Source organism: Mytilus edulis, chromosome 14 (genome assembly GCF_963676685.1).
Source record: "Mytilus edulis chromosome 14, xbMytEdul2.2, whole genome shotgun sequence".
Taxonomy (NCBI): Eukaryota; Metazoa; Mollusca; class Bivalvia; order Mytilida; family Mytilidae; genus Mytilus; species Mytilus edulis.
The window spans coordinates 6,058,201-6,077,938 of NC_092357.1; the positions used below are offsets into that span (position 1 = coordinate 6,058,201).

At 32.5% G+C, this 19,738-nt stretch overlaps 2 protein-coding genes across 3 annotated transcripts; one reads left to right on the forward strand and one right to left on the reverse strand.

The window, feature by feature from the left end:
- LOC139503909 (dynein axonemal assembly factor 19-like) lies at positions 1–9,112 on the reverse strand. 2 transcript variants are annotated; one of them, XM_071293920.1, is made up of 4 exons: positions 9,053–9,112; positions 4,625–4,799; positions 4,069–4,207; positions 1–398 (listed from the first exon to the last, which is right to left on the reverse strand). In XM_071293920.1, the coding sequence occupies exons 2-4, from the start codon at positions 4,783–4,785 to the stop codon at positions 6–8; spliced, it is 693 nt and encodes a 230-aa protein (XP_071150021.1). In that variant the 5' UTR covers positions 4,786–4,799; positions 9,053–9,112; the 3' UTR covers positions 1–5. The 2 variants fall into 2 exon arrangements, with proteins under 2 accessions (XP_071150021.1, XP_071150020.1); XM_071293919.1 differs by lacking the exon at positions 9,053–9,112 and adding an exon at positions 8,960–9,051.
- Positions 9,113–10,619: 1,507 nt separating this feature from the next.
- On the forward strand, positions 10,620–17,907 carry LOC139503908 (inactive carboxypeptidase-like protein X2). Its single transcript, XM_071293918.1, has 7 exons — positions 10,620–10,738; positions 11,631–11,742; positions 12,249–12,454; positions 12,929–13,072; positions 13,774–14,035; positions 14,972–15,130; positions 17,767–17,907. The coding sequence occupies exons 1-7, from the start codon at positions 10,736–10,738 to the stop codon at positions 17,823–17,825; spliced, it is 945 nt and encodes a 314-aa protein (XP_071150019.1). The 5' UTR covers positions 10,620–10,735; the 3' UTR covers positions 17,826–17,907.
- Positions 17,908–19,738: the final 1,831 nt, after the last annotated feature.

The window sequence follows — 19,738 nt, forward strand, 5'->3', positions numbered from 1 at the left end:
AAAAGTTACTTTTGTTTAATTTGATAGACTTCAGACAAACTATCGAGTTTTGCAGTGATTTCGTCACAGTCTTTAAATGAAGTCCTTAACTTATCAAATAATGTATTACACAGGTCCTTTTCCTGAGTACTTAAAAATTGTACTGATAGTGAAAATCTGTTTGTCTGGCTAAGTCCTTCAAGTATTTGTACAACTTTTTCATTGTCACTTTCAACTATTTTGTTTTCAAGTGCTTTTAAAATGTCACCAAGAAGTCCAAAACTTATTTCTGTTTTGAAAATGTGTGCTAAGTTGTCTCCACCTATGCTAATTAGATATATATACTGCTCCCCTAGGGATTTTAAATAGCGTCTCCAATACTGAACAAACTCCTGACCTGTTTTTGGAATATTTTTGTTCTGAAATAGAAATGAAGGAAAAGTGATTAATCATCATTTAACAAGCTGTCAGTAACTGTGAGTACTCTCAGACTTTTTTGTATTTTGGGATGTTGTATTTTGGGATGTTGTATTTTGGGATGTATAAGTACCCATCACCCTGTTCAAGTTTACTTTGTGTTTTTGTTTGATGTATTTCAATTTGTATTTGCATCTTGTGGTCAAAAACTGTGAGTACTTTTAGACCTGTACTTAATGTCTTTCTTTTTTATGATGTATAATTGGTATCCATCAAAGTGTAATGTAAAAGCAATGTTTTTTCATCATTAAAATTGAAATTTGGAAAATTTGAGATATATTTAACAGGGTGAAGGATACAATCAGTGGATTGTGGTAGAACCCTACAGAAAGTCAAATGTAAGATGTGTTCAATCCAGAGTCACAGAAACTGGAATTTTTTTACAATGCACCTTAACCAATCAAAATCCCTTGAAATATACTAAGCTGGGAATACAGATATGTATACATGTATCAGATATTAGAATACATTCATATTATTTCAATACGCCCCCAACCACATTGTACCAATTAATATTCAAAGAGCTGAAAGCTCTAAGGAAAAATGACGCCACTGTCTCTAATATTTGGATATTTTTTATGCAAGTCTTGATTTTCAAATACCGTAATTAGTTTTAACATTGCAACATGTCTCGTAAGCATATAATTGATATTTGTATATATGTGTGTGTGTAAAGTGAAGATGACAACTGACTATTTTTTTAGTACAAATGAATAGGTCAAGACTACCTGACTGATCTACAGTATCCAATGGCTACTGGCTGTTTTTTTTGTACAAATAAATAGGTCAAGACTATTTGAATAATCTACAGTATCCAACGACTACTGGCTGTTTTTTTTGTACAAATAAATAGGTCAAGACTACCTGAATGATCTACAGTATCCAATGGCTAATGGCTGGTTTTTTTGTACAAATAAATAGGTCAAGACTACTGGGATAATCTACAATATCCAATGACTACTAGCTGTTCTTCTGTACTAATAAATAGGTCAAGACTATTTAAATGATCTACAATATCCAATGTCTACTGGCTGTTCTTTAGTACATATGAATAAAGACTACCTGAATGATCTAAAGTATTCTAAGTTATGTTATTTTTTTCTTGCAATTACATTTATCTAAATCAAGAATACAGACTACTAGTAAAATTGAGAAAGGAAATGGTGAATATGTCAAAGCGACAACCACCCGACCATAGAGCAAACAACAGCCGAAGGCAACCAATGGGTCTTCAATGTAGCGAGAATTCCCTTTTCAAACCAAATGAGTTTGAAGAGTCTTTTGTAACAAGCTCTTATACCCCACTACAGTGATATTGTTTGCCTTAAATTAGTGGAGAATACAGGCTTTTTCCCCTGGAAAAGAATCCCAATTTGAAAACAAGAGTGCACACACTGAAATGTCTCGCCTTCTTTACTAATCATTGATATTATGTTGATAGTCCTAAGTATAAAGCTTTATTACAACTGTCACATAAACTTTACATTAACCAAGATAACTAAACAAAGACCAGTGAACCATGACAATGAGGTCAAGGTCAGATGAACCATGCCAGGCTGACATGTACAGCTAACAATGCTTCCATAAAACAAATATAGTTGACCTAATATTTATAGTTTAAGAAAAATAGACCAAAACACAAAAACTTAACTATAACCACTGAACCATGAAAATGAGGTCAAGGTCAGATGACACCTGCCAGTTGGACATGTACAACTTACAGTCCTTCCATACACCGAATATACTAGCCCTATTGCTTATAGTATCTGAGATATGGACTTGACCACCAAAACTTAACCTTGTTCACTGAGCCATGAAATGAGGTCGAGGTCAAGTGAAAACTGTCTGACGGGCATGAGGACCTTGCAAGGTACGCACATACCAAATATAGTTATCCTATTACTTATAATAAGAGAGAATTCAACATTACAAAAAATCTGAACTTTTTTTTCAAGTGGTCACTGAACCATGAAAATGATGTCAGGGACATTGGACATGTGACTGACGGAAACTTCGTAACATGAGGCATCTATATACAAAGTATGAAGCATCCAGGTCTTCCACCTTCTAAAATATAAAGCTTTTAAGAAGTTAGCTAACACCGCCGCCGCCGCCGCCGCCGGATCACTATCCCTATGTCGAGCTTTTTGCAACATAAGTTGCAGGCTCGACAAAAAAATGGCTTAAAATTATTCCCAAAAAGACAACTTTTTCCCAAACAGTGCAGTCTCAGTAGTAATTGTGCATGAATTCAAACTGAGAAACACTCATTTAAACAATTTTCTTGCCTAAAATGACTATATGTGCACATTTGAGGGTCTATTTATGTACCATCACTGACAAAATGGGGTCTTATTTTAAAGCAGGGTTTGACTCTTGAAAATGGGTCCTTAAATTGAAGTTTCAGTCAAATTCATGGTTTATTTTAAATTTCCCAATTTGATGAAAATGACGCATATTTTCCCAATAAAAAAGGGTAGAGGTAGTTTTGAAAAAAAAACATCAATATCACTGCACTAGTCCTATTACATATGACTTCGCATTCTTATTCAATTTTTAACGTTTTTACACTGATATTTTCATTTTTTTATTTTTTTTTAATGCGAAGTGTATCACATTGATAGTAAAACAAATTATAGCAGAACAGTAAATAGAAATAGTAAATAATGCTCCCTAGGTCCTATGTTATAGGACTAATACCCCACATACTCATTAAATAAGTTACAAGTGACATAGCTATTTCTGTTACTTGAAGCAAATTCTATTTCTGTAGATTTACACAATAGCATAATATTGTTATACTTGTTTTATTTCACCTTGAAGATTAGACAATAGGGATACTCCTTTGATTTTTTATTTCATGTCAGTCAGGTCGCTTTATATGAAACTTGAAACCACTTCTCTGTAGGAAGGCGTACCAGAAAAAAATTAAAAAAATAGCCTTGCCAGACGTCATAATTATTTGGACTAAGCATTTGGGGGACGTATCCGTCCTCTCTGGTGATAAATTTTGCCGCTTGACATGTATCTTGTCAAGCTTGTTTATTTTTGTTACCGGGCAGGGGTCCCATACTATGGCTCCATATTTAATAATAAGATCTATTCCTAAAGGTCTAGTTCATTGTTCTAATGGATGTCAATGGATGTCAAGATGATTCCGATTAATACTTTTTTACATGTTTTAATGGTTGTTTAGTTGAAATGGTAAGAAAAGCTGACATTATTTAGGAGAACTATTTTGTCTAGCGATTGCTGATCATTGGAGCATAAAAAGTCCACCACCATAACAAAACGGATCTATGTATACATACCGATTGTTTACCATTGTAAGACATGTGCATAAAAGGGAAAGCTCGAATAAATATGAAAAATATAACAAAGGGAAGCTCCAAATATCATTAATAATAAAAAAAATATTGACTGGTCATGATTTTTTTGTGTAAATAAAATAAAGTATGTAAACTGGTTCCCGCTCGACTGCATAATCGACTTCCGTTCTGGTCAATGGTATCGGAAACATGCCGCTGAAAGCGTCATTTTCCCAAAAAAAACTTGCAATAACTTCTAAATTTACAGTAATATATTTATTCATTTTATTCCCTATAACTTTACCTTATCAATTTGTCCCATTTCTGACTGTTCTGTTTCAGAATTTTTAGCTGCAGCAACATTCCAAGGTTGGTTAAATTGAACACTCTCCATTTTGTCACCTTTCTCCAGGGGTTTCAGATGTGAAGCTTTCACAATATCTCTACAAAACAAAAATATAACTTATAACATTAACAAGGTAATCCATAGGTTTCTTAACCTGGTGCAAGAAAGAAGCTTCAACATTTGGATGTATTTTGTCTACTAAGCATGCTAAGCAAAACTAGCTTTTTCTCTTGGTGTGAGTGGTTAAAGATAAGTACTTTGTATTTTAAGTCTTCAATTGTGATTTATTTTCTTGTGTAATCATGGTAATTGGCCCAATCAGAATGAGATTTTTTCTTTTATACATGTACCACTATACCAGGTTATAGGGAGGTTTTAGTGCTTGTAATCACATATATTGTATATGTCTGTCCTAAGTCCAGAACCTGTACCTATCCTAATTTTTGCAATAATAAAAATAACACATACAGTTCTGAATTTGCAGTATAAAGATCTCATTTACAAGTTCACAAACCTAAATTCATCATAAGTGGCTACTTTTTGATGTACTGCTCTAAATTTAGCATCGTTTTCTCTCCAGTATCTCTGATCAGCATCAACAGCAGCATGTAATTCTTTCTCCAACTTCTCAAAGTTGAGGGATTCGTCATCACGTGATTTTGGTTTGTCAGCCATGTTAATTAAGAAATCTGAAATGAAAATAGGAATTATAGAATGATAGATTTGCAATGAGATGTTAATACTTTGTTCTTTGTCAATTTTTATAAACTTTTACTTTTTGAATTTGCCTAGATTTTTTTAAAGACTTTTTTGTTATCTGGAAAACTGTATATATACAATGTATAAGGCTCTAAGCATTAATGTTATAATTATTACGATCAAATTAAGGTCTGGCAGCAGTGCTTCAACTGTTCCCCTTTACAACTTATAATTTACTCTCCAACTGAAGCATGTCATCTAAGCTTTAATGGTCTTGATAGGGAAGGAAAGCTAGTCTCCATTGCCTTGTTCTTAAAATCTTAGTTAGAGATTATTTTCTCTTTTCTAAATATTTTGGCTCCTTATTTACATTTTTTTTTGCCTATTTGTCCCTCCTTTTAAATTATAAAAATGCAGAAAAATATAGATTCCACAGCTGCAACAAGTGTATTACGATATTTCTCCACTCGTCATCAGGTATGGTCGCCTTTTTTCATGACGTCACAATTAGAAAATTCAGAAGAAAACAAGAAAATTTAACGTCACAATTAAATTTCAACCAATCATTTGCTGAGTTCAGATTTTTCACTAGTGAGGAGAAATATTTTTCTCACAACGGTCAGGAAATGTTAAAATACCACAAAAATTAGAGAACAATATGTCTAAAATGTATACCAATATAGATCTTTAAAGAAATATGCATCTTAAGGAGGCTCGAGGGTACAAAAAAATTCAGCAAAAAATGAAACATTTGTATTCTCATTACAAATTTTATTTATTACATTATCTGTTATTGCTTTATGATATGGTACATAAATCAACCAATCAATTCATTTTGGCCCCAGATGACTTTTTATATGTTTATATAATTAAAAAAGCTCCAAATTATCTCCCTTTGGTGAAAACATGCCTTTTTTTTGGCATTAAAATTGAAATAACTTTTTTTGAACTCATCTGAATGACCTATATTTTTTATTATTCTTTTTCAAATAAACTGTACTTAGACTAAACTATTGTAAAATTTAAGCAATTTATGTAATTTAGTTCTTTTTTTCTTTCGATATTTTTCTCCTATTAGATCAACAGAAAAAAAGTACCTTATTAACAAAAATGCATGCTTCTTTCGAAAATAGATTGTCAGCTTAAGGGGGTTCGCGGGTCTAAATCATTTATATAGGATTTGTCTATATTTTTCTATAAATGAACTTTATCTTATAGTTAATAGAAAAATAAAATAAGAAAGTGGGGTCACCGTTCATTTGCGCTCACAACCTGCCTTCTAAAGAAGCATACATTTTTGTATAGGTGTTTTTTTCTGTTGAAGTAATACATGTAGGAGAAATAAAGGTAATATCGAAATAAAAAAAAGAAATTTATTACAGAAATCACTAAAATTTTACAATAATTTAGTTTAAGTACAGCTTATATGGAAATTATATTCAAAAAGATAGGTCAACGATGAGTTGAAAAAGATATTTCAATTTTAGAGCCAAAAAATGGCATTTTTCCACCAAAGGGAGATAATTTGGAACTTTTCAATGATGTATACATTTTGAAAGTCATCTGGGGCCAACACGAAGTGATTGTTTTGAATGATTTTTGTACCATATATGATAAAGTAGCAACTACAAAAGGAAATAAATGAAATTTGTAATGAAAAACAAATGTTTGATTTTTTTATGAAATTTGTATACCCTCGAGCCTCCTTAAATGAACAGTGAACCCATATTTTTATTTTATTTTTCCATTAAGTATAGGGCTATAGGATAAAGTTTATTTATAGAAAAAAAATGGTGGAATCCTATATTAAATAAAAAATTTCATTTATACCTATATGTGATTCATTTGTAAATTTTAAAATGTAAATGAAGAAAATTATATGTTTTATCGAATGAATCTGACTGTTTTACAACTACATGTACGTATATACAGCGTTATATATATAAAAAAAAAAAGATGTTGTATGGTTACCAATGAAACAAGTATCCACAAGAGACAAAATGACACAGAAATTAGTTTTGTTTGATATAATTGTTTTCTTTCAACTTAGCCATATAAGGGGAGATAAATCAATTCATATATTATAAAACTAATTTATAAAGAAATGCAGAGTTAATTTATAATTAGAGCGTTAAGACATGACAGCACCACATACAAATATTAGGTCAAAAGATTAGAAAATGCAGAGAAGAGAAGGATACTGGAGTGGTCATACACCAAAATCTGACATTTGAAAAACATTTTTGTACTTGCGCTAAAGTAAACAAAGATAATTCAATTTTTATGGCATTAAAAAGATCATACCAAATGATCTTAAAAACTTGCAATGAAAACAACCAAAATAGCTGTTTTATAATCATCCAATGAAAACATTTTTCAAAGGCCAACTTTTTTTTACTGTACACCTTTTACATTATTTAAAATTCATAAACATTTATAAATTACAATATATATCTTCCTTTTTATTCCTTATAACAATGTATAAATATATTTTTTTTTATTGGGGACGGATTGACGGGTATCAGGTCCATTCGCGCCCAATACACTTTTGCACTCTACACGTTTACACATCACATTTTTGCCCCCCAAGTCCGTTCGCACCCTACACGTTCACGCCCAATTTTTATTAGAATTTTAGTGAAATTATAATTAGATATTTTTAATATAATGCTTGTTGTTCGGTGTGAGCTAAGGCTCCGTGTTGAAGGCCGTACTTTAACCTATAATGGTTTACTTTTTAAATTGTTATTTGTATGGAGAGTTGTCTCATTGGCACTCACACCACATCTTCCTATATCTATAACAAATAATTGTAATCTATTTGAATAAAATTTGAGAATTTATTAAATGCACAGCCTAATTTGGTGTTATTGTTTACTGTTTATAAATCATGATTGTTGTCATACACTATCCGAAACATGATTACTATAAGAATCCCAATTCCTTTTAAAATTATGAAAAAGAAAAATTTATAGCAGTACACTAACCAAAACATGATAAAGATTATATAAACACATGAAGAACGTTGTCATAATCTTATTTTATTAAGAAACAAAGAAGAAAAACTATATATATAGAGTGATTACACTTACCTAAACATGATAAAGATTAACCCAACACATAAAAAAAAAAATTGCCAGAATCATACTATATTTACATTTACAATGAAAAAAAAATTATTATAGCAATACACTTACCATGCATACCATTTATCATGTTTATTCAACACTTAATTGACTAGAAACAATGAAAACAAATTATTTCAATACACTAACCAAAACATGATTAAGAATTATTCTACACAAAAATGAAATAGTTGGTGCCAGAATCACAGAATCAGACTTTAATTAAAAACAATGAATTTTTTTTTTATATCAATAAACTTGCGAGATACAAAAAAAATTGTCAAAATCTCAAATTATTTAGAAACAATGGCATATATATTTATACCAATACACCACACCTTCCAAAACTCAGTTAAATTGGGCGCGAATGTGTAGGGTGCGAACAGACTTGGGGTGCGAACGTGTGGGGTGCGAAAGTGAAAGGGGGCGAACGTGAATGGGTGCAACATTTTGTGTGCAAACGTGATTGGTCGCGAACGGACCCAGATCGACCTGGGCCAGATTGACTTGGGCAGTGTATCCCAAACTCTGTTTGACCGACAAAATGTCAAGACAAAAACTTATTCGGTCAAACAGAACTTTTAGGATTTTTTGGTATATAGTCATGATAGTAGAAAAGTTCAAATTTCTTTTTCGGTCGTACAAAGCCTAAAATAGTTTGGCAATGACTGCTTGGGTCCCATCTATGTGGGGATCGATCAACATGAAAGTTTTTTTGGATTATAGCAGTATAGGACAGATTGAATTGGAATCTGAATTTTCCAATTACATTTGTATGTCATGTGTACGAACGCAGACACTTATTATATCCATTGGAAGGTAAACCATATGCTGCTTCTGTATATCGATAGTCGACTTTCTCATTGATATTCTGTATTCATGTATAAAAACAAAGTCAGTCAAGTGCCGGTGTGTCCGAACCTGTATAAAACCAGGAACATATATATTACTGTTCCCAGATAAAACATAACAATGGGAACCCCTTTTGAAAAGCAATTACAAAAATAAAATTCCCTTTATTTTACCTTATGCTGTCTTTCAGACTATTGTTTTGTATATTCATAAAACAAAACTTTTGATAGAATGTACGAAAACTGCCCTTACTCTCCTCAAAACACGTAATATTTTGAAAAATTCCAAGCGTCCTTATCAACAGGCTAGTCTAGGTCAATAATGTGCTTGAAAAGTCATTAACGGACTAGCAACGGGTATTTTCCGTATTCTTCATATTCAAAACGACTTCGTTTTCACAAGGACGTATGTGAGGCCGTGTTCACACCAATTTCCATGTACAGTAAACTTGTTTACAATTAGTTTAATGAACTGTACATTGGTTTCACATTAAATTTGTTCACATCTATACACCTTGTTTAATTACCTGTACATAAGATTTGTTCACATTTGTAAACTCTATGTCATTTAAATGTTCATTTCGTAGAATCGAATGACATATTTTCGGACAACTTTTCTAGCAGTAAGGAAACGACCATTTGACTCTAAATAGGGGGGATGGAAATATTCCGAACCCCAATTGGATAAAGAAAACAATTCTGGTTCTACAGATGATAAAAAATATTCTGAATCAAGAGTTTCCCCATACATTATAGTGTTAAATGTTGAAGAAAAAAAAATTGATTACCAGCATCGAAAAAAAAACAAAAAAAACTCTCTCTATTCTATTATAAAAAAAAGTAAAATAACAAAAGTACCGAACTCGAAAACGCTAGTCACTTAACAAATGGCAAAATCAAAACCTCAAACAAATCAAACTAAAGGAAAACAACTGTCGTTTTCCTGACTTTGAACAGTTTTTTCCTGATGTCGAAAATGGTGGATCAAACCCTGGTTTTATAATTAGCTAAACCTCTCACTTGTATGTTAGTCGCATACAATTACTTGATATATTGTCAACAATGTGTGAGCAAAACTAAGTATTGCTTTTTATGCTGTAGGGCATGGCGTTGTCTTCCCTCATCTTCTATAAAACAAGAATGTGTCCTCAGTACACGAATGCCCCACTCGCACTATCATTTTTCACGTTCAGTGGACCGTGAAATTGGGGTAAAAACTCTAATTTGGCATTAAAATTAGAAAGATCATATCATAGGGAACATGTGTACAAAGTTTGAAGTCGATTAGACTTCAACTTCATCAAAAACTACCTTGACCAAAAACTTTAACCTGGAGCGGGACAGACGGACGGACGGACGGACGAACGAACGGACGCACAGACCAGAAAACATAATGCCCCTCTACTATCGTAGGTGGGGCATAAAAAAAATGTCGATATGCTTAAATTATGTAAACTTGTTTAATTCATTATACCATACTATAGTATGTGTGTAATATTTCACGTCTGGTTGGTACTTATTTTTTACCGATTTGGCTTGACGTAATTCACAGTAAAGATCAAACAAGAGCTGACAACGTTAATGACATGAGATAACCGATTACGAGTCTTACATGGATACACTGGATCCTGTCATTTTTTGTGGGGAATTTTCATGGGTTTATCATTATTGGTGTATGTTGTTTGCTTTAAATTCTTTGTATTGACGAAGAGTTTGAAATGCGACTTTTTATAGAATTGCTGCAATCATAATGAACTTCTATTTCTGGGCCTAAGTTTTTAAAGTACTTATTTTGAAATAAGATTCTGATTCTATAACCCAATTTTATTACAAGTTTATCTAAAATCATGCATGACGTCTACAGTAAGTCCTGATAAGAAAGCTAAATGACAACACTAGAGATTTGTAGAACGTAGGTGTATACGCTGACAATCTCTCAATACTTTAGCTATGGTAAGTTTTGAAAAGATTGTCCAAGAAAAACTAGCACATTTTTTTTCAATTTCATTTTTTTTAACTTATAAGAAATTTCAGCATAAGTAAGTTAAACATGTCCTCTTTTTGTTATTTATTTTAATACTAATATTGCTACAGCTGTAATGTCATACGATTGTAGTAATGTCTCGACCGATTTCTATATTCATGAACTGAGATACCGGTAATACTCTTAGGTACGTAGCTGTGTAGTTATACAGAAAACAATGACCTAAAGTTACAACAACGAAATTCAAAAACCACCAAACAATAGTTCATGAAACAATCGTATATAAAACTAAAATTGAACAACAACAAACACATCCAAAGGATAAACAATTCTTGATAAACTCTAGGCATAATCTGTGTTACGCCAGTATTAAATCCACGAATAAGTCATATATCAAGGCTTTATACAATATCCCATCGATACATGTAAACTTGGCTAACCACTTATTACCAAATTCAAAAAAACGCTGAATAATTAGGAAACCTATGGTTCGGTTTCGAGTAAAATATTGGGTTTCAAACACAATTCACACTTATCAATGCGATCTTTTCAACATGTTTATCATACAAAACAAAACCATCCCACCGTCATTTGCCGGTTTAAATTCCGAGCCCTGTATCCCGGTCCATCTCCCTTGCACATTGTCCTATTATTTTATGGTTTTTCTCGACGTGATTATAAAAGAAATACTTGCTACTTAACGTAAAGCAAGCAACAACAAGCAAATAAAACAAATAAAGCATGATTCATTATATCTTAACAAATAGCTTCACTTTATTTACCAAAAAGTAGCAATTATCAACTGAAAGGTTAATATATTTCCTTATGTTTATGTCTTTTCTAAAATATTTTCTTTTGTAGAAATATATATCCCTTAGAGTTATACTTTGCATTAGTGTTCTAACATTGAGCACAGCTGTAAGAAAAAGATTCCCCCATAAACGTTTTATACTGTCTCATGACCAATATAACGGTAAGATTTGAATTTTACTCAATATACTTCAAATGACAAAATACATAAAGAGAATGGAAATGGGGAATGTTTCAATGATACAACAACTCGACCAAAGAGCGGAAAACAGCCGAAGTCCACCAATGTGTCTTCAATACAGCGAGAAATTCCAGTACCAGGAGGCGTGCTTCAGCTGGCCCCTTAACAAAAATGTCGAGAAAAATGTAAACTTGCAAAATGAACACGTCAAGCAAAATAAACAAGTTTCAAATGGTGAATTTACAAGCGTTATAAAATAATATTTTCTGTCTAACCATAGTTGTAGCTCTTTTCATTTAAAAGAAAAAGACTCAAATGAACAAGTTAACATTGAAACTATCCATCATGATGATACGAGATACTTATCTCAATATCTGGCTGTGTCCAATATGTCAAACAGCCGATAACAATGAAATTCATCTTTTTAAGATGATAGTAGATAATAAAAATGATTATTTTCTAATTGCGTCATTTCTTTTTTAATCTAGCTGGTAATTGTGATGCGGATATTTTAAAAACTCATTATAATGACTTCATCATCCGATCATCAAGTGAACTTTACCATGGTGATACAGTACACGATTTTAGTGTATCAAGGGGACTAATTGACTCTAAAGAGTACAGCAGCAGTGATGGAGTGACACATATGGGGTCATGGTCTGCTAACTTTAATAATTTTCGTCAATTCATAGAGGTACATGTATTATATTTGATAAGGTACATGTGATACAAGTATTTAACACACAAATAAATGTTTGCGTTGATTGAACACACGAAACCTCAACCTGTCTTTCTGCAATGTGCATAGAACATGTTTTAATTTGCGAAAAGATTATTTTTACACGGTGCGCGAGTGACATTTTTTTTATATCACACAAAACCTTAATATAACAAAAAAAGATGCCAAGGAGACTATCATAATCAGCAATCAAATTCAATTATAAAATAAAGAAAAAAACATTAAAATATGAATATGGTTTTAAATTTCATGTGTGACAATTTTTCTGTTCGTTATGGCAAGATTGATCTTATTATCTATTATTATAAAACATAACATTGACCTTACGTTTTCGGAATTGATATAGGTACTAACTGTGCACCACAAATTGCACACTTATTAATTTTAGCTTCGACAAATACGTAATACATTTCATTGTTTTTCTTTTAGATAAAAATGAAGAAGAGTTTCAACTTAACAGGCATAGTAACTCAAGGTAGATATGGTTGTTGTCAGGAATGGGTTGAGTCTTATCGCATACTTTATAGTGACGATTGCAACAGCTGGCGGGCACTAGATAGTAAAAGCGGCGCTGTAGGTAGATTCGTACTACATATGACTTTTCACCTTACGTCTAACATGCAACATGATTTTACATACGAGTTGAAGACATTGATAACTCTCTGTGTTGGTGGCAATTGTCATTTATCGACTTATTTATTCCCCTTAAAGCTACAAATCAATTCAATTAATTGTTCATACAGCCGGCCATCTATATGTATTTCAACTCATCCATTAGTATATCTTAGTCATCTTAATCATCCTCTATCTCTTTCAATGATTTTGTTCATTCTTATAATATACATATTTTAGAATATTTTGTAGACGATGAATTCTAATATAACAATGAAATTTAGTCTATTAATCGTCCAGACTGTTTTAATTAGCTTTTATTATTTATTATTTCCGTAACAGTAACATTGCACAAAAACTAAGACTCAACTAAATACCAGTTCAATAATCTAGAAAAGTAGAATGTATGCCCAAATGTTACCCCTTCAGACTTACTAACTTGCTTGCTTACTTGTCTTTGATAAGTTTTTATTTACTAACTAACCTCCTTGCTTGCTTACTTTCCTTTAATAAGTTTTTACTTACTAACTAATTTACTTGCGTACGTACTTTGTAAGACAAACATTAAACTTTTTATGTCATGAAAATATTATTAGTCAAGAAATCTTAGTATGGTTATATATAATTAACATGATTAAAACTTATTTCTATTTTTTTCATAGCTATTTACAGGTAACTCCGACGAAAACACAAAAGTTACAAATACGTTTGACAAACCTTTTGTTGTAAAATGTCTACGTATAAATCCAATCAAATTCCATAACCATATATCAATGAGATTTGGGTTGATTGGACATCCAGTGCAGCCAGATGGTTCCTGCAGTCAGCAGTCGTCTGTTTCATCGTCTTCGCAGCTTATATCAACAACAACAACAACAACAACACCATCACCATTACCCATAACAACATTAAATACAATGCAAGGTATAGGCAAATTCAAATAATAGAACGGCGAATCGTTGTGTTTTAAGCATTTTGTTATCAAATTTTCAACTACGTTTTCAATTTGTGTATGTTTTCTCAAATAAAAGCATTTTTTTTATATTTCTTCTTAACGAGTAATTTCACCTGCTTTCACTCACTTAGTCCGACGGCATTGTATATATAAAATTAAGATGGGTTTCATCTTTAACAGAATATTAACAAAACTTTCATTTTCTTTCACTTATATCAAAGTTACAATACCTTCCCTTCTTAATGTATAGGTTATGTGAGCTTACTCATTGTTAATTTAGTAAACGACCTTCTTTCAATTCATCCTTAATTTTGAAATGTTTTAAATGTACGATATGTTCTTAATAAAACTTGTGAGAGAACTTAAAGATAACGTTTTACTTTTGTTATAGTATAATTAGATGAATTATGCATATGAAACAAGTATAATCAAGTTTTAGATAAGACAAAAAAATTATTTTATTACTAATCCGGGATTCTTTATTTTCTTATCTATTGTAATAGACCTAGATCTCGTGTTTCTCAAAATTTAAATGACTGATTTGTATGGGACCTTGACAGTTTTCAATCCATGTTTTACTGAAAAACTGCTCAAACCAAGCTGACAGTAAAAATGCCCCCTTTTTGTAATTTTTAAGCATAAATTGTCAAAAATAAATTTCTTGATGCGTCCTTGCGTATGTCTTTAACGTCTAGCAAACCTACACCGCATAGAAAGGTACCAAACGCCTTCGACATAACAATTCAAGTGAGAATACTAATCGCCATATTTTTGTACAAAATAATCAACAAAAAACAAATTTGATATACAAATATAAACGACAACCACAGAATTTAATGCTTCTAACTTAGGACAAGTTTTGAAATTCAATTATGTTAAATTTCCACATTTTCTTTACTTTATAGGTACAGGTAAATGTCAGAGCTCGCCATGCATTAACAATGGTATATGTAGAAATACACAGAATAGTTACCAGTGTTTCTGTCCTAGTTCAGATAACGGTAGAATCATATATTCAGGAAAACAATGCCAGATCGTACTGGACACCTCGAAAATAGGAATAGGTAAATGTATAAAAACTCATCAGAGATACCAGGCTTATAATTTAGTACATCAAACGCCCATCATGTTGTTTTCATAAGACTCATCAGTGTTGCTCAGCTGGAAACAATTGGAAGGCTAAAAAAATGAAGTTGTATAACTTTGAAAAACAAAATTTCAATACCAAATACGGCTATTGCAAACCATAACTCAATTGATAGAAAAACGTAAGTGTTTAAAATGATTGAGCATTTCATATTTATAGTAAATTTAGAGAAAACGAACCTATCAATGAAAGTTCATGTCAATACAATAGTGTGGACTACTGAACTGGATATACCAACAGAAACGAAACGTTCACCAGCAGTGGCATATTTGCTCTTCAACTTTGTACACTATTTGACCCTTTAAACATTTTTTTTATTCGAGCGTCACTGATGAGTCTTTTTTTAGACGAAACGCGCGTCTGGCGTAACTATCGAATTTTGATCCTGGTATCTATGATGAGTTTATTATACTGTATTTGTCCCCAGTTTGATATGATAGTTCATCATAAAAGCAACAGTAGTATACCGTTGTTCAAAAGTCATAAATCGATTAAGAGAAATCAAATCCGGGTTACAAACTTAAACCAAAGGACACACATCAATTATTAGAGGAAAACAACGGAACAACAGAAACACTAAGCTGGAACAAAAACAAACGCCAACACACATATAAATGAACTTTTTGAAATCAATTGGCATATACACACATTAGAAAAAAGCACGATTTATATAATAGTTCTTGAATAACTGGTCATTATCGTTATATATGGACTGCCAACAGGACAGTGTTATTGACTAAGATAGTGATAATGACTGAGCCGAAGGCGAGGTCATTATCGCTGTCACAGTCAATACCACTATCCTACGGGCAGTTCATATATCACGATAATGACCAGTTATTCAAAAACTATTATGTTTATTTCATTGAGGAACCATGTTTCAGAAAATTCTCATAGATTCAAAATGTCCAAAGCAAACTCGAGTAGTTGTACGGTTTCTATGGCAAAGAGTTAAAACCAGTCGTAGCAATAATGCCATTCATTTTAGTGCAATTTTTCAGTATATGAATACTAAATCAAGTTCTCTATAATTTTATAATTTACCAAAACATATGGTAAACAATTCAACAACTTTAATATAATATTGAAATCAGGAAAATGTTTTATTGAAGGTACATCTCTCTAAACAGAGAATCAACGCCTCACTGGTCATTAACAGAGAAACCACGCCCCAGCGGTCATTAACAGACGGAAACCACGCCCCATCGGTCATTATCATGTGAAAATCCGTTAATGACCGGTTTTCTGGTCCGTTTCGTTCTGTTAATGACCGATGGAATTTATTACTGAAGAATAATGAATGTCATGTGGTCCCTTTTTATCCAGTAAGAGAAGCTTATTCTCAACCGATATGAAATAAATTTTAATTAACACGATCTTCAAAATATGTATCAACACGAAAAAGATACTTGGCTTATAACTTAGTTCGTCAGACGCACATATATATAAGGATGATTTCGTGTTTACACAAACAGCAAAATGTTTGGTTTTCAGCTTATTTTTGCTCCAATATAAAATACACTCAAATTTAATCTTCAAGACTAAAATGAATGAGATTTTAAGGAAAAAAGTACTGTGGGAAAATATTATATCAACAGTAAACCAAAGGCATAATTTTTTCTAAATAAAAAGGATGTTCTTATCCCAAGCAGAAAACCCTAGCCGTATTTGACACAGCCTTTTTAAACTTTTGATCCTCAGTGCTGTACAACTTTGTACTTTTTTTGACTTTCGAACTTTTATATCTGGGCGTCACTGGTGAGTCTTGTGTGGACGAGGCGCGGTTCTGGCGTATTGAATTTTAAACCTGATGCCTTTTGTTAGCTATTATTTATGTGTTTCTTTGTCTAATATGTTTTCCTTTTTATTTGTATTGTAGTCCTGTAATATTATGTTGTCATTTTAATGTTATATCTAACATTGTCATTAAAGTGCGAGGTTTGGCATGCCACAAAACCAGGTTCAACCCACCATTTTTTTTCTTTAAAAACGTCCTGTACCAAGTCAGGAATATGGCCATTGTTATATTATAGTTCGTTTCTGTGTGTTACATTTTAACGTTGTGTTTCCGTTGTGTCGTTTATTTTCTCTTATATTTGAGTGTGAATTCACATTACTATAAGACGTGTCACGGTACTATTCTATCCCAAATTCATGTATTTGGTTTTGATGTTAAATTTGTTATTCTCATCGGATTTTTTCTAATGCTCAGTCCGTTTCTGTGTGTGTTACATTAAAATGTTGTGTCGTTGTTCTCCTCTTATATTTAATGCTTTTCCCTCAGTTTTAGTTTGTTACCCTGATTTTGTTTTTTGTCCATAGATTTACGAGTTTTGAACAGCGGTATACTACTGTTGCCTTTATTTTGTACTACTTTTGGATTTTAACATTTTTCTACCTTGAGCATCACCAAGTAGACTTAATCGTCCAAATGCGCATCCGTTGTAGTAACATTAATTCCGTTAATGTAAGTAGCAGTAGATGCATTATTACTTATATATATATCAAATTTTTGAGAAACATTCATTAAAAAAGCATTTTTTTTTCTTTCAGATTCAACAACATTGCCAACTACAATGATCACAGGCTGGGTTCATATACCTGGACGATAAACCATAGAAGAAAATGGATTGTTTCTGATTATCAGATATGTTTTTTTGTTTATTGTTTTGTACATAAATCTTGCTGTTTGTTTTTTACGTTTGCATTGCAGTATGGGTTTCACTCATTGTTGAAGACCGTATGGTGACCATAATATAGTTCCATACTTCTACTTAATTTTGTCTCTAGTGGGGAATCGTCTCAGTGGCAATCATACTAAAACTTCTTGATTTTCCATTTTAATTTTTCAACCACGTAGTAAAACAAGGTTAATATACTTAAACCAATCTAAAATGAACATATCTATTGTTTACCTGACGATCATTGCATTACTGTTCATCATTCGTTTACCTTCCGATTCCGAAGTTTATGAATTAGCAATTTCTATGGAGTATCGAATGTAAACATATAAAGTCGGTTGTTGAGACGTTTAGCAAGCAATAAAACCAGGTTGAATCCACCAATTTCTACAAACGATAATCCTTATTCGACACTAAAGATTGAAACAAAGACACAAATAGGTGATTATTATACATTTATGCAAAACGTTCCTTGCATGTTAGTTTTGAAATAACTCTCCCCTTTCCCAAGCGAAGATGACGTTGTCTACTTCTATTTACAGTCAAAAATGTATGTAATGAACAGTTTTATGATTGGACAATATATCATCCTGGTAATGGACGATTGTTCAGTTATGAGTATTTTTTGTCGTTTCTGTTGTCAGGCAGGATTCCTCTAAAAAGACAGAAATAGTTGATTAACACATTATATGAAAATCAAAAGACAGTGCTGGTTGAAGTTCAGGTCTGCGTTAAATAATAACTGCCGATATGATTTCGTTCACGAATTTTTGTGTCATTTTCATTACAAATACAAAATATTCAACACGGGTTTTAACTTATTTAAATGGATGGTTCGAACACTTTTCTACTTTGAAGACATTATCTTGTGTGGTAATTTTGTTTTGCTGTTTCACTGAGGTATACTCGTAGAACGATCGTGTAGATCGTAGTAAGGTCGTATCACGGTCGTGTTGAGGTCTTCAAGGTCGTGATGAGCGTTGCCAACTTTGAACATGTTCAAAACAATCTTGGTGCGGTCTTGGCGAAATCAGGTCGTAGTAGAAGCGTAGTGAGAGCGTACTAAGGTCGTAGTAAGATCGCAAAGGTCGCTGTACCATCGTAGCGAGAGCGTAGCGAAAGCGTGATTCTATTCGAAGAGACTGCGTTACGACCTCACTACGATCATCACGTTCTCACCGCGACCAAACTACGCTTCCACTACGACTATACCACGTTTACACCACGCTGTTCAAGACAATAAAAATAAAATTGAGAATGGAAATGGGGAATATGTCAAAGAGACAACAACCCGACCATAGAAAAAAACAACAGCAGAAGGTCACCAACAGGTCTTCAATGTAGCGAGAAATTCCCGCACCCAGAGGCGTCCTTAAGCTGGCCCTTAAACAATGCTATATGCTAGTTCAGTGATAATGAACGCCATACTAATTTCCAAATTGTACACAAGAAACTAAAATTAAAAATAATACAAGACTAACAAAGGCCAGAGGCTCCTGACTTGGGACAGGCGCAAAAATGCGGCGGGGTCAAACATGTTTGTGAGATCTCAACCCTCTCCCTATACCTCTAGCCAATGTAGAAAAGTAAACGCATAACAATACGCACATTAAAATTCAGTTCATGAGAAGTCCGAGTCTGATGTCAGAAGATGTAACCAAAGAAAATCAATATTAACGCCAAAATATGCAATCTTTAATGACCTGACATTAATAAGTCTATTCAAAGGTTTTGTTAGTTTATGAGGTGAATACTGACACCTTTGTGCTTTATAGTTTATAAAGAATATTTCCATAAAAAATTGGATGTGAAATACCTGAACGTATAAGAAGTCTGCATGTTGA